This window comes from Leiobunum rupestre, chromosome 11, assembly GCF_980474605.1.
Source record: "Leiobunum rupestre chromosome 11, qqLeiRupe1.1.hap1, whole genome shotgun sequence".
Classification (NCBI taxonomy): Eukaryota; Metazoa; Arthropoda; class Arachnida; order Opiliones; family Sclerosomatidae; genus Leiobunum; species Leiobunum rupestre.
The window spans coordinates 3,627,841-3,642,115 of record NC_143394.1 but is presented as its reverse complement, the minus strand read 5'-3'; the positions used below and the strand labels follow the sequence as shown (position 1 = coordinate 3,642,115).

The window sequence follows — 14,275 nt, the reverse complement described above, 5'->3', positions numbered from 1 at the left end:
AGACGCCCTGAAATTTATCAAGACCTTTATATACATTTCTTATATCTATGATTCGAATAGATCTAGATTACGACGACGACCTAATATGTATTAATAGACTAAAACTTTTTTATAACTTATAATTTTTTTAATTTGTATATAAATATATAGAACTAATATATTCATTACCTCATTTCACAATAAACCTTTATTTTATTAAGCTGGTTTCTTTTTTTACGCCAACGTTATATTTCTAACAATTTCAATGTGGCTCTTACGCCAAAGCTTGACCTGTCTCATCCACAGAGCCATGCACAAAGGAGATCCGAACAGCTAAGAACGAGCTTAGAAGTGATACTATACGAATTAAGGGCCTTAAGGGCAGCCTGGCTGTCCGAGAAAATTTGAACAGACGTGCCCTGATACTTCTTCTTAAGACAAAAGTCTACACAGAAACCAATGGCAGAAATCTCCGCCTGAAAAACCGTATCAACTATCAAAAACACAAAGGCTCTCAAAAAAAGCCAAACTTCTTAGTCTGCAGTTAAGCCCAGCTCGCACCCCTGAGTGAGTCTGGGAGCCATCCGTGAACCCCTGGTTCCCAAAACTGTGTTGCTTATTATTTGTCGAAAGTAAATGCCGTTGTGACACTGTCACTGTGCATGCTTACTATACGGTTATCTGAGAATATGGTCGTTTTATAATCTATAATTTCACATGTTGTTCATACTAAACTGATCGCTTCGATTTTCGTTATTTTTTCCAAACAATTAAGATCTCAAAATCGAAAAATCCCAGAATAATCCTATGGGAATTTCCCGAGCTTGGCAATCGAAAGCATCGTCTGTAGCTTTCATATTTATCCGCCGAGAGATGACGCGTCGGGCGTAGCGTAGTCAATCTATCGCCTCTCAGACAGGCCCCGCCATAGACGGCAGAATTCTAGGTACCTATGAGATTTCTATGAGCCTAGCTGATTCTTATTATAAAGTAACGTGGCTTTCTGTTTTCAATGTTACTCTAACGTCACAACCTCTTACTGTTACAAGTCTATGAGCACGTGCTACAGTGGCGAGGAATGTAGGTTTTTCTAGAACGCAAGCAAATTGCTCGTGTGAATAATATACTAATAAAGCTGTGTCTAGTGACGCAAGTGTGACATTTTAACAAGCTGGACAAGACAACTTTTTATTTCATAACATCATATGTAACATAATTACTCATAAGTATGCCATAAAAGCATTTTCGTTAATGAAACCTTGTTCACGGGATATGACGTAAATTACGTCACTTACAACTCCGTGACGAAATATACGTCATAAACTTTAGTGATTAGAAACGGAAAGTAGTGATAATTCCTCGCGCGTTTCTGGCTTTGCCCATGTCAAGTTTAGCTCGTGCCTTGTGATCACATGATTTCATTTCCATGGTAACCTTTTCAATAGCGCAAGGATTATAAGCATTTTTGCATTTTTGGGTCCGCTCAATGTATGTTCCGCGTGAAACAAGGTCTCATTGAATTTTTTTCAATAGAAATATTATACAGAGGCATACTTATGAGCAATTATGTTACATATGATAACATCAACTATAGATTCTTTTATGGAGAATATTCGTGGGGGAATCCATAGCTTGACATAGGAATATGAATGACCCGTATCCATCCTCCTAGGCTTGACTACATGGGGAGGGAACCCGTTAGGGGAGAGAAATTTCAATGTTGGAGGCATAGGTAGTACGGCCGTGGCGGCCGCCACATGGGAGATTGTAAAGGGGGGGGGGGGAGAGATACGTTCGTATAGCCTTCGAGCTTAGGAAACGTAGCGCCATCTGCCTTATTATCCATCAACTAAATATGTGAAGAAATAGCAGACCACCTTTGAATTTCATTTTTTTGGGTGGAAACTTTCAAATGTTGTGCAAAGATAATTTTGAACGAGCAGACAGCTTTCATATATTCAATTTCAAATTCAACCGGTAGGCGGCGATACATGTGGCCAAAATTTAAACTACGCACGAAGCCTATAATTGGTCAAACGATTTCATAATTTAGTCATAGCAACTCTAAAAAGTTATCTGGCGGAAATGGGAGGAACGTGTAGTAATTTAGCGTGACTTTATTACATCACAAACTGTTTCGTGTACGCGTTTCCTACAAAAACTCACCAATGCTTTCTTCCCTGTATGACTGGCTAAAAGCATATTTAGCTTAACAGTCTCTACCTTGTAAATAAAAAAATATGAATACACTCAACCTGTCTAATGTGTATATGTAAGCGAATAACTTATAAGATCAAGTTTTTTAAGTGATTTCCTCTTGAAAGATTTCCAAAAAGCGAGACCAGGGAAAGACGATTACATTTTAAGTGCCTGAAGTTGCCCAAGATCAAGTTTTCCCGTCATGGAGCGACAGATCTGTTGACCCGTCATATTTTTAGGCTCGCAACCGGTCGACTGTTTCATGCTCCTTGCCTTAGCGAGTCACCAGCGGAGTACCGAATCTCATCACGTGTTGCTCTGAGCCTCTGAGATTGTCAGTCAAGTGGGAAAACTTACCACCGGGAGGATAGAAGGTTTCCTTCCTCCAAACTTGCACTCGGAGTTTCTGTACACTCTTTTACAAGTATCCCCCCCCCTTTTACAATCTCCCATGTGGCGGCAGCCACGGCCATATTACCTACGCTTCCACTATTGAAATTTCTTACCCCTAACGGGCCCACTCCCCATGTAGTAGGATTTCCCCATGAATATACTCCGTAAAAGAATCTATATAGCTAAGCTAGGATCTCTGCTTACCGAAGCCAAAGAATTTAGACCCCAGGAATGGAAAGAAAAACCGTTAATGTCTCGGTTTCGAGTTGACGGGAGAACGTTTTCGTTGTGAAATTTCCAAAGTGATAGATTCAAATTGATTTTTAAACATGAGTGAAAATATTAACGGAAAACCATTAGATTTATATATATTTTTGTTATATCTAACTAAATGAAAAACTGCATTAAATTAAAAAAACAAAGACATTACAAGTTAGCTTATGCAAAGATAGTATAACTACGTACCCTAGATTCGAAATCAAGCTCCTTACGCGTAAACGCAGGCATGGAGGTGGGAGTGCTACCGCCATCTAGTTAAAACGTGTTTATTGAAAATTGTGCCGTGGTTTTTGACTTGCGGTTTTCCAGATACCAGATATTTTTGGCGTTATATAGAGTAATATCGGAGTGACGTATGTCGACGTCACCCATCCTTTTTCCTATCGATAAAAAACAGCCCTCAAAATGGCGGCCATAGCGATATTACTCTATTGTTTTAAAACAATAATGGATCATACCTATAGCTCTATAAAGGTTTCTAAACAAAATAAAACTAAAGGTGAGTAATATAATCTTGGGTTATCTATTGAAATTTTACGCTTTCATCATAAATGTATCATAAACATTCGTATTTTTCAAAAACTTGTTTCGCGGGGAGCAGATTTGATTGGATCTCTAGATTAATATTCCCAACTCAATGGAAACGCCGTGATTTCCAATCTAGGTCCTAGGGTACGTAGTTATATTATCTTTGGCTTATGTACTGGTTTTCACGGTTGTCTGCTACTTAATCATTTCGATAAAATCGCGGCGTAGTACAGTAAGTCAGTAACTGACGTGCCATTATTTTACTTATGCCTAAAGCTTTTTTTCGCCACGTCAATTAATTTCATTTTTTATCAACCAGTTGGTTATATCATGATAAATTAAATACAATGATAGCTCTTAGGAAGACCCAGCACTTAACTCCTTGGATCAAATTCATTATTGGCTTCTTCACTGGAGTATTATTGGCATCTTATTTAAAAACATTTATCACAAATGGAGGGGGACCACTATGCTCTTATGAAGAAAACATGGAAAAGAAAGTTACTGTGAATAGGCCAACAGAAAATACACTCCGATATACAACAACTCCAACCTTCAATAATGTACCTCGCAAATTAATTTTTGTTGGTGTGATGACAGCTCAGAAATATTTAGATTCTAGAGCACTAGCCATCCATCAAACTTGGGGTCCAACTTTGCCAGGAAAATTGATGTTTTTCTCAAGTGAATCATCTCAAAGTAATAAAAACTTGCCACTTGTTTCTCTGAAAGGCGTAGATGACTCATATCCACCACAGAAGAAATCATTTTTGATGTTGAAATACATTTATGATAACTTCCTAAATGATTTTGAATGGTTCATGCGCGCTGATGATGATGTTTATATCAGAACTGAGAAGTTGGAAATGTTTCTTCGATCCATAAACAGCAGCAAAACACAGTTTATTGGTCAAGCTGGGGTTGGTAATAAAGAAGAATTAGGACAACTAAGTTTAGACATAGGAGATAATTTTTGTATGGGAGGTCCTGGAATTATTTTTAGTAGACAAACCTTAAAGTTGATGGTTCCTCATATTCGATACTGTTTAAAACATCTCTATACTACTCATGAAGATGTGGAGGTGGGGAGATGTGTTAGAAAATTTGCTGCAGTTTCCTGCACTTGGTCTTATGAGGTAAATAAAATTTTTACCAGTTTAACTACCAGTATCAAGTGGTTGAAAGTTTGTCAAAATATGATAAAAAATAAAATCTACAAATTTGTCAATAATCAGCGAATAATAAACAATCTAAAAATCATGAAATCGGTATAGGATCACAAAAATTACTGAAATTAAATTTCTCACTTTTTAAGTGTGCTACCCCTTGGCTGGTATTTGGGGGGGGGGGGGGGAGCTTATCTTGCACAGTTAAAACTTGTTACAAATCTTTAAACTTTGTGATAAGAATAACTTTGTTTTTGTAACTTAGATAAAAGTGAAGAAATTTGTGAGGGGGTTTTTTGCCTAAGAGGGGCATTAATTGCAGGCATTTGCCTCCCACTTTGAATGAAAATATTTGTTGTTGTTGTACCATTTACAGATGCGGACAATTTTTTACCACAACTTCAGTGGAGAGGTCGCCACTTCTAACCAATTACGAACAAAAGAAATTCACGGAGCCATAACTCTTCATCCAATCAAACAGCCCAAAAATATGCACCGTTTGCATAGATATTTTCAAGGTCTTAAGTCCCAAGACCTTCGTTCTAAAGCGTTACAGCTCCATAGGGAACTTTTGCAAGCCTCAAACACCCTTAAAGAGGATCCAGATGACTGGTTGCGATCCTATAATGAACTTTCTGATACAACTAAATTAGGTATCAAACCAGATATCAATAATTTTCGTCCCAACACGAGTAAAGAAATTTTACTCTGGGATTTTTTCACTAAAAGTCATTACTCGAGTAAAAATAGAAATCCAAAAATACGATTGCAAAGTTCTTTCAGAGAGGGATTAGATGACACCATTATGGAAGTTATGGAGACCATCAATAAATTTTCTAAACAACGTGGTAGAATTATAGAATTTAAGGACATCTATTATGGTTATTATCGAGTTAACTCATTCCTTGGGGTGGATTTGATATTAGATATGCTGTTAACGTACAAAAAATTTAGAGGTAAAAAAATGACAGTTCCTGTTCGAAGGCACGCTTATTTGCGTAGACCATTTACATCGATTGAAATTTGTGCCTTGCCTAATAATTACACAATTGCAGTGGGAGTAGGCAATGAAAACCAACATTCTGCTCCAAAAATACATAGTCAAAAAGAAATACACTTTATAGTTCCTTTATATGGTAGAATGGAAACCTTTGTGAGGTTTATGTCAAATTTCGAAAATACATGTCTTATGAGAAAAGAGGCAGTTAAATTGGCAGTTGTACTATTTCTTGATAGTCAACAAGAGCAGGACTCTGCCAAAGAAGCGAAGATACTCATAGATTCCTTAAGAAATAAGTATGCTAGCTATGCCTTAAAACTAATTGAAGCTAGTGGAACTTTCTCTCGAGCTTTAGCCTTAGAAATTGGCGCCAAACTTTTTCCAGCAAATGCGCTGCTTTTTTTCATTGATGTAGATATGGTTTTTGATGCGGGTGTTTTAAATAGAATTAGAAAAAACACAATTATGGGGAAAAGGAGCTATTTTCCTATAGTTTTTAGTCAGTATGATCCTATTTTTCTCCGTGATACTTACAAACTCCCAGATAATCCATTTACAATTAACGAAAATATCGGATATTGGAGACAGTTTGGGTTCGGTATAGCGAGCCTTTACAACAGTGACCTTCAAGCAGTTGGAGGTATGGATACCACTATCCAAGGTTGGGGGAAGGAAGATGTAGATCTTTACTCAAAACTAGTTACTAGTGAAATTGAGGTCTTTAGAGCTCCGGATCCAGGCCTGATTCATATATTTCATCCTATAGTTTGCGATCCTAGTCTTAGTGCTTCCCAGTATGAAATGTGCCTAGGTAGTAAAGCATCCAGCATGGGTACTGCAGAACATTTGGCAGAACTGTTACTCAAACAATACAAAGATTATTTTTAAGGTTCGTAAAATATTTCCTGAGCAGGCAAAGCTAACCAACTTTGTAGCTGAAAATTCAGGTAGGATGGTACATTACCAAGAGAGACCTCACACAAATATACCAGTGAATATATTTCACTATGCTTTAATGCCAAATTCTTCAACTTATATATGCTCTTAGTTTTTTATAAAAGGACCAAGTCTTTTTAAAATCATTTAATACTATAATTTCAGCTGGTTCTAAACTTATGCCAAATTTTAACCATTGAGTTTTTTATAAACTTGCATACCTATAATATGAGTAATTTTGATTGTCTATAATTTTTTATATACGTAATACATAGAGCTTCTAAAATTTTATTTTTTCAAAGAATTTTAAATAGTAATTATTACTTTTGAATTTTTTACTGGTCAGACTATGGTGTAGGTTTGAACGTTTTTATAAAATGAAAACAATTTTTTTTATAAAAATTTTATAAATCTGCCTTCATATAAAATCTCAAAAGAAAAAAATTCTACCACAGAATAAATAATGAGGAAAAGCCCTGATATTAATTGTACTGTTGAAAACATATCTGACCAATCAAAAAGCCAATTGAATAGTTAATGGTTAAATGGAATTTCACCATTGAAAGATGAGGTAAACCAAACCCCATTATGATGTGAAACTTAACTCACTTCGGTTTCCCATCTAAAAAATTACTGACATATATTTGTAATTATTAGGAATTTGTATCAATTTACACGAAATCCATCATTGTTTCATTATGTTACATATCTTTTTGGCATACTGATGAGTGATTGTTACATGTGGTCACATTTTATAAAAATGTGTACAGCTATGACCAAGTTTTAATATGGTGTGGTGCATGTGCCAAAGGTTAAAGTAATAGATGTTTCCATAAAATCCATTAAAGTGAAATATAGTTTGTTCTACCATGACAAAAGTAATGTTCTGAAGCGCTCAAGGTGGTCGAGAGGATTTTATGGAAAGAAGAATTGTTGTATAAAAGAATGTACCTAAGCTACATCATCACCAAGTACAACATAATTCCTAAAATTTAATTACAAAATATTTCTTTTTTACGGCAGTAGATGGGATTTGCTAGTTTTCAAAATTCGCTTGTTATTAATTCTGTGTTATACTTAGATTATTTTTGTCCAAATATTTTAAATACTCATTGTGTTAGATAAGCGAGCTTAAGAATGTGGTATTTTTGATCTTCACAAGTTTTGAGTACATACCAAAACCAATTTTTGCAGGGTAATGATTTCTAGAAAATATGAACAATATTTAGTGTATAACACTAAATTATTCATATTCTTGAAGAAAAACTAAATTCTCAAGAAAATTAATGTCAAGCTATAATAATAAGTACAATAGCCCTATTTTTAATATTGCCACTGTATGGTCATTTTATAATAGTAATTATGAAATAATCTGTATTGGATATTCATAGTAAGTTTAGAAGATACGTTTTTACAGAGAAGTTTAAGATGAAGCCCTACCAATGTTTTGTACAGGCATCTGAGACTAGATGGGGTAAGAACTCCCTAAACTTCACACTGCATTGACTATAGTTAGGATGAAATAAATATTCTCCAGCCTTAGGTGAATAAAAACTAGTACCCTTCAAAACAATTGACTTTTATTTAACTCATATCTCAGCTACCGAGAAAGTAATTTCAAAAACGAGTTGTAATAAATTGCTTTTATATACTTTATTGCATATAAGGCCAATATTGGTATAGATAACAATAGCAAAAGTTACCATATAATAATAGGCTGACTTGGGCCTATTAATAAATATAATATTTAAAATATAACTTAAGGGTTAATCAAAAATTCTTTCCTAATAAATTCCAAGTTGGCTTTGAATCTTTGACTAAACACCCAAGCTTGGACAAAAAAATGCCTTTTTTGTAGGGTATTGCCTAATTTAACAATTTTGGCCAAATACTGTATTGTCATAAAAACGAAAAAAAAAAAACAATATTTTTACCTATACAATATCATAGACCGGTTCCACCAAGATTTTCAAGAAACCCATCATAAAATTAGAGGTTAGCGAAGTAGACTTTTAAGCTTCATGAAAGTAAAGGTATCTACACTAAGAGAAGTGCTCTACATAGTGGTAGAAGAATTTGAAACAGCCTACCATTGGAAATTGAAGCACAAGAGAACACTGAGGCTTTTAGAAATAATATTTTAAAACATTCTTTTAGATTTTAAGTATTTTTATCTATAAACATACCTCCATATTGAGTAAATTCTATTTAATGCCACCAACGGACACAACTGAAAATCAATCCTTTTCTATTAATATTATATCATTATTATGATTGTGTTATTATGTATCTTATAGAATTTATAAATGTCATAATAATAATTGATGTTCCTACAATTTTTAAAATTAAATAGTTTAAAATGTCCTGCTACTCGAATAATGACTATTTAATTTGTTATTATAATTTTATTTCAGGGTAAAAAAATCTGTACAATTATCATATGATTCCCAAAATGTACAAGCCAATTTCAATTATTACTTGTTTTTGAAGGTTTTTATTTATCACTGCCAATTTTATCTTTTAAAAAATTCATAACTTCTGGAGAATGCAAAAGTGCCTAAAATAAAATATTTTTGAAATTTTAAAATTTACAAGTATTTTTTCATAATTTGTTCTTTTCCAACTAATTTTACCTTTTTTTTCTCACTGAGAACTTCGTCTAAAATAGTGTTTTTCAAACAGTGGTTGCCAAATGTAGATCTTCCAGAACCATCAGAATTTAAATCTTTCGAGTTAGTTGCTGCTGACTCACCACAAATATCTTCATTCCCATCTTGATCACAATCCTCGGTGTCAGGTTTTAATTCATTTTTAGAATTTTTCCTTTCTGCAGTTTCATTTGAACTATTTGTATCAGAGTTTGCAATATCCATTTTTTGAAACTTTGTAAAAACTACAAAAACATTTTTTGATTCACATATTATATTCTGCATTTAATTTTAAATAACATTATCTGGGTTGCCACAGGTCAGAGAATAGTCTGGTTATTTGACAAAAGGTCTAAAAAGTAAAGGAATTCAAATAAAACTAATTAATTCAGCGATTCTTACTAAGTTTCTTAACAGTTCTGGTCATTTAAAAATATTTTAAATCCAATGTTGAAATTAAATACTTTTTAGTTAAAACATATACTTAATATTAAAATATTTGCTTAATTAAATTCATTTACTTATGATAAAAGTAAAATATAAAGTTAAAAATTGTTTAATTTTGGTCCTAAAAAGATGAAATTTGATTCCGAAAATATTGTGGCAACCCCAACTTAAACGAAGTCCGTAAATGTTTTTAAATGAATTCCAAAAAGAAATACCACACTTAATTGCTAACTAGATAAAGAAATAGAAGAACATCCCTTTTCACTTAATTTTCAACAAAATAATTGAAATTAAATAATTGTAGAGTAAACAAATTATTTCCTAATAAAATGAGCCCATGTATGTGATACTAAGCTCGTCTGAAAGTCTGGCTGACAACGATCTCGGCCTCCAAAACTGATAATTGTAATAAATAACATCACGTGGTTTCATTAAAACTGAAATAGTCGTACAGTTCAATTTACAAGGATCCGTTGGGTCTAATACAATCAACCTATAACCATGGCTTTGAGCTAACCATACATTTGCAAAATCTGAAAATGGGTAAACATATTGAGGAGATTCTGGCCCATCGATGAACAAAAACCTCTGTAACGTTACTTCACTGTTATTTGGAACGAAATAAGGCCTGTGAAACACCTGTCTCATAACCCTAGCTGAAGAAACCCGGTTTAGTTTCCAAAAAATATGTAAGTCTCTGGAAAATGCATCATGGGTGGGTACTGATGCGTTGTTATTCAGCAAATCATCTAAAGTTCGGATACGATCATTGTTTGAAATAAATTTTGCAGTTCCTCTGGTAAGGTAGTCTTTGTTGTTTTTATACAATTCAATCAAATCACCCAATGTAACATCCCGCTCCATAAAATCTCTAACGAGAAAAGGCCTTTCGTTAAAACAATATGCTTTACTGTAATTGTAAAGACCAGTAAGGTCCACTATGGTTCTAACTCCTTCACATGGCCAACAATCTAACAGAGGTTCATTGTACAACGGGTTCTTGAGAAGACATTCTTCTTCATGCCACTCCATCAAGGCAGTGTATCGTCTAATTACAGGAAGACTCCACAAACGAACGGATCTCATAATGGGATATATTAGTTTTTGGGAGTGACGCATGACAAATTTTTGAGTTGGATTGTGACACGAAATCATGAAGTAAAGGACAATAGCCACAAACAAAAGTTTTAGCACAGCTAATAACCCTGTAGTAAGGATGTTATACATAAATAATAAATTTGATGGAAGAGTATACAATAATTGAGATACATTTTTTCTGGTACTAGTACTCGTTATTGGTTTTTCGCAAGATAAAAGTTTCACCAAGCAGTTGCCATTTGAGCAATTGCATTTTAAAATATCATTAATTTCATTGTCTATCACATCATTTTGGATATTCCATCCTTTTGCCAAAGTCTTAATATCTTGAAATTCTTCAACAAATTCCCTCAATACGTTGTGATTATTCTCTACTCGTACCAACCCCATTTTAATTGTACCAATCAAGGTTCCTGGTACAAGCTACTTTGTCAGATCCACTAAATTATCAGGTACCTGTACCAGAAAAAAAAGAAAATATCATAAAAAGTATAAAATACTAATTATTTTGCTCTGTTTATATCTCAGTGGCCCATACAAACTAGGAGAGACAAATGTTTACTATTTAAATAAAAAAATTTATAACTGGAAATTTTATATGTTTTTATCCTTTTTGATTAATTATTGACAGTAAAAATAACCAAATAATCTTTATATTATATAATAAATCAACGTTAATAAAAATATTTCTTAAGTAATTAAAGTTGAATTTTACAAACTAATGACATGGTGCTCAGCTAGCCACCATCTTTCCACATGGTTTAAATTCCCCTGTATCACTGATAAATGGGCCTCAGGCATATTGCAATGCAGGTAAACAGCTTATTATTATTGCAAATGTACAAACACATCTCACAGTTATGAGAATTTTGAAATCACGAGCAAAAAGAGTATACTATAACCACTGTTATTGTTTTATTTCTACTTTTTTTTCTTTCTATTTTATAGTAACATCTCTAGATATTCTATTCCAGCTGATGAGTGGGTGTCAAAAATGTCAATTTTTTACAATATGTAACTGAACAAAAACCAGCCTAGAACTGAAGTTTTTTTCCTAAAAATGTATTTATTAAGGTAAATCTACACAAAAGAATAAAACAATGCGAATTAGGGCAGCTAATACAAATTGTCGCCAAACAAAGCCCCTGTAGGGAAAATGTTCAATACGGTGGCTGCTCACCAATAGCTTCATGGAGTCTATGACAGTTAACGTGAGTGAGAGAGAAACCATTATGACTGAAAGAACCAAGAGATATGATGGCGATTGCTTTAATACATGTAATGATTCTCTAGACCAGAGCATTTTGATTTCTCTCTTAATTAAGCCCGAGTGACAGCCAAGAGAGGTACTGAAGAAGAAGAAGCCGAATACTAAGCCTAAGGAAGTAAAATCCCAAGACTTATCACCAGACCATGATGTCAACAACCAGCCATCGTCTCGCGACAAAAATGGCAGCTCAACTAGGTTTTCTATTTTAGTAGTCTTGTTTTTAAAGAATGGAGCGGGTAGTTCCCAATAGGTTGTTGATAATGGGCGTCGTGCTTATTTGAAACTAATTGGTATTTCAGAAAAAGTTAGCATTTGGTCTACCCAGTCAACCACGCCCCCCCCCCCCTTCCCCCTCAGGTAATCAATTTTTGATTCTAATGAAATATCTCTCCATCAACAATTACACTGCCTTACCTATCAGTCAGGACTGTATTATTTTAAATCTTTCTATAACGTAATGTTATTTCATTAATTTAACACTGTTTAATAAGTATATACATGCAAACCGAGGTTAAATATCATAATTCGGCGTTTTACTTTGTCTATAAGCTTCTAGCGGACGACCAAAAACCCGCAAATTTAGCAGACAACTAATCTTCCTAATAAAAAGTTAACACGGACATTTAAGTACACACCATAGAAATCTCATAGGTAACTAGAATGCTGCCGCCTACGGCCGAGCTTGACGCCAGTTCGCCTTGAACCTTCAGCCAATGAGAGGCCGTAGAGTGGTTCCGCCAAGGAGGATAATAATCCTCCTTGGATCCGCTACTATAGCGGGAGATAGGTAACGTCATTCTCTCTGGTGACATTAAATTCTTGGCAGAACCACTCTTTGAGCTCTGTGTGGCTGAGATCTGGCTATCGTCTGCCACGGCGTTTGGCCCATTTGCCAGTTACACGGCAGCATTCTAGTTACCTATGAGATTTCTATGGTACACACAATCCCACTGACGTATTAACTTTAATTTAAATATTAAATTTAAATTTGAACAAATTTCCAATCATCTTGAATATGAACTTAATAAACCCAAGAGGAATGTTATCGGAAAAGAATTATTCGAGTTACCTGGTCTTGAAAAAAAGGTAGCGAACAAGTTTTTAGAGTTACCTGGTCTTGAAAATAAGGTAGCGAACAAGTTTTTCGAGTTACCTGGTTTTGGAAATAAGGTGGCGAAACGCAAACACTTTCATTTAAATTAATTTTTATAAAAACCAAGTTTTTCGAGTTACCTGGTTTTGGAAATAAGGTAGTGAACAAGTTTTTCGAGTTACCTGGTTTTGGAAATAACGTAGCGAACAAGTTTTTTGAGTTACCTGGTGTAGGAAATAAGGTAGCGAAACGCGAACGAGTCTTTCCTGACCTTGAATAGAACACCCGGCTTGAACTATAGATGGCGCCAGGTTTCCGGTCTATAGTTCAAGCCCGGGGTTTTCAACTAGAATTAGGGTGACTTTTGTCTGTCGTGCATATTTAAACCAAAAATTACGGAAATATTACAATTTTTTGACCGAAATTGGTTGAAATCGTTATAGTCTTCAGTCTTTAGGACCCCAGTCGAGCCCATTAGGCATGTAATTAATTAACCGGTCGATTAATTTTTTATTTTTAATATTATTAATTATATTTTTAATATTATTAATTATATTTTTAATATTATTAATTATATTTTTAATATTATTAATTATATTTTTAATATTATTAATTATATTTTTAATATTATTAATTATATTTTTAATATTATTAATTATATTTTTAATATTATTAATTATATTTTTAATATTATTAATTATATTTTTAATATTATTAATTATATTTTTAATATTATTAATTATATTTTTAATATTATTAATTATATTTTTAATATTATTAATTATATTTTTAATATTATTAATTATATTTTTAATATTATTAATTATATTTTTAATATTATTAATTATATTTTTAATATTATTAATTATATTTTTAATATTATTAATTATATTTTTAATATTATTAATTAAATTTTTGATATTATTAATTATATTTTTTATATTATTAATTAAATTTTTGATATTATTAATTATATTTTTTATATTATTAATTATATTTTTAATATTATTAATTATATTTTTTATATTATTAATTATATTTTTATATTAATAATTATATTTTTAATATTAATTAATACTATCAAGAATGTATTTATTTCTACTCAGGGAGAATGAATATGTCGAGACTATCGACGGACACGTTGAGGCCCTAACCCCGTCACGCTAAGGGGGGGGGGGAGGAAAAAAGGAGGCGGTCTTATTTTTTGCGTCCTCGCAGCAGCGTTAACGCGTCAAAAAA

General features: G+C 33.2%; 2 protein-coding genes across 6 annotated transcripts; one reads left to right on the top strand and one right to left on the bottom strand.

Annotated features, from left to right (window-relative positions):
* The first annotated feature begins 3,627 nt into the window (after positions 1-3,627).
* On the top strand, positions 3,628-6,749 carry Chsy (Chondroitin sulfate synthase). Its single transcript, XM_090162818.1, has 2 exons — positions 3,628-4,514; positions 4,921-6,749. Exons 1-2 carry the CDS (start codon positions 3,726-3,728, stop codon positions 6,430-6,432), a joined length of 2,301 nt encoding a protein of 766 aa, XP_090018944.1. The 5' UTR covers positions 3,628-3,725; the 3' UTR covers positions 6,433-6,749.
* Positions 6,750-8,876: 2,127 nt separating this feature from the next.
* Positions 8,877-12,539, bottom strand: LOC149921139 (uncharacterized). Of its 5 annotated transcripts, XR_016477181.1 has the most exons (4): positions 12,358-12,539; positions 10,181-11,129; positions 9,114-10,108; positions 8,877-9,037 (listed from the first exon to the last, which is right to left on the bottom strand). XR_016477181.1 is itself a non-coding variant. In XM_090162820.1 (3 exons), exons 2-3 carry the CDS (start codon positions 9,351-9,353, stop codon positions 8,975-8,977), a joined length of 303 nt encoding a protein of 100 aa, XP_090018946.1. In that variant the 5' UTR covers positions 9,354-9,362; positions 12,348-12,539; the 3' UTR covers positions 8,884-8,974. The 5 variants fall into 5 exon arrangements, 2 of the variants coding, with proteins under 2 accessions (XP_090018946.1, XP_090018945.1); XR_016477180.1 differs by having other exon boundaries at positions 9,114-11,129; XR_016477182.1 differs by lacking the exon at positions 12,358-12,539 and having other exon boundaries at positions 8,878-9,037; positions 9,114-10,780; positions 10,845-10,892.
* Positions 12,540-14,275: the final 1,736 nt, after the last annotated feature.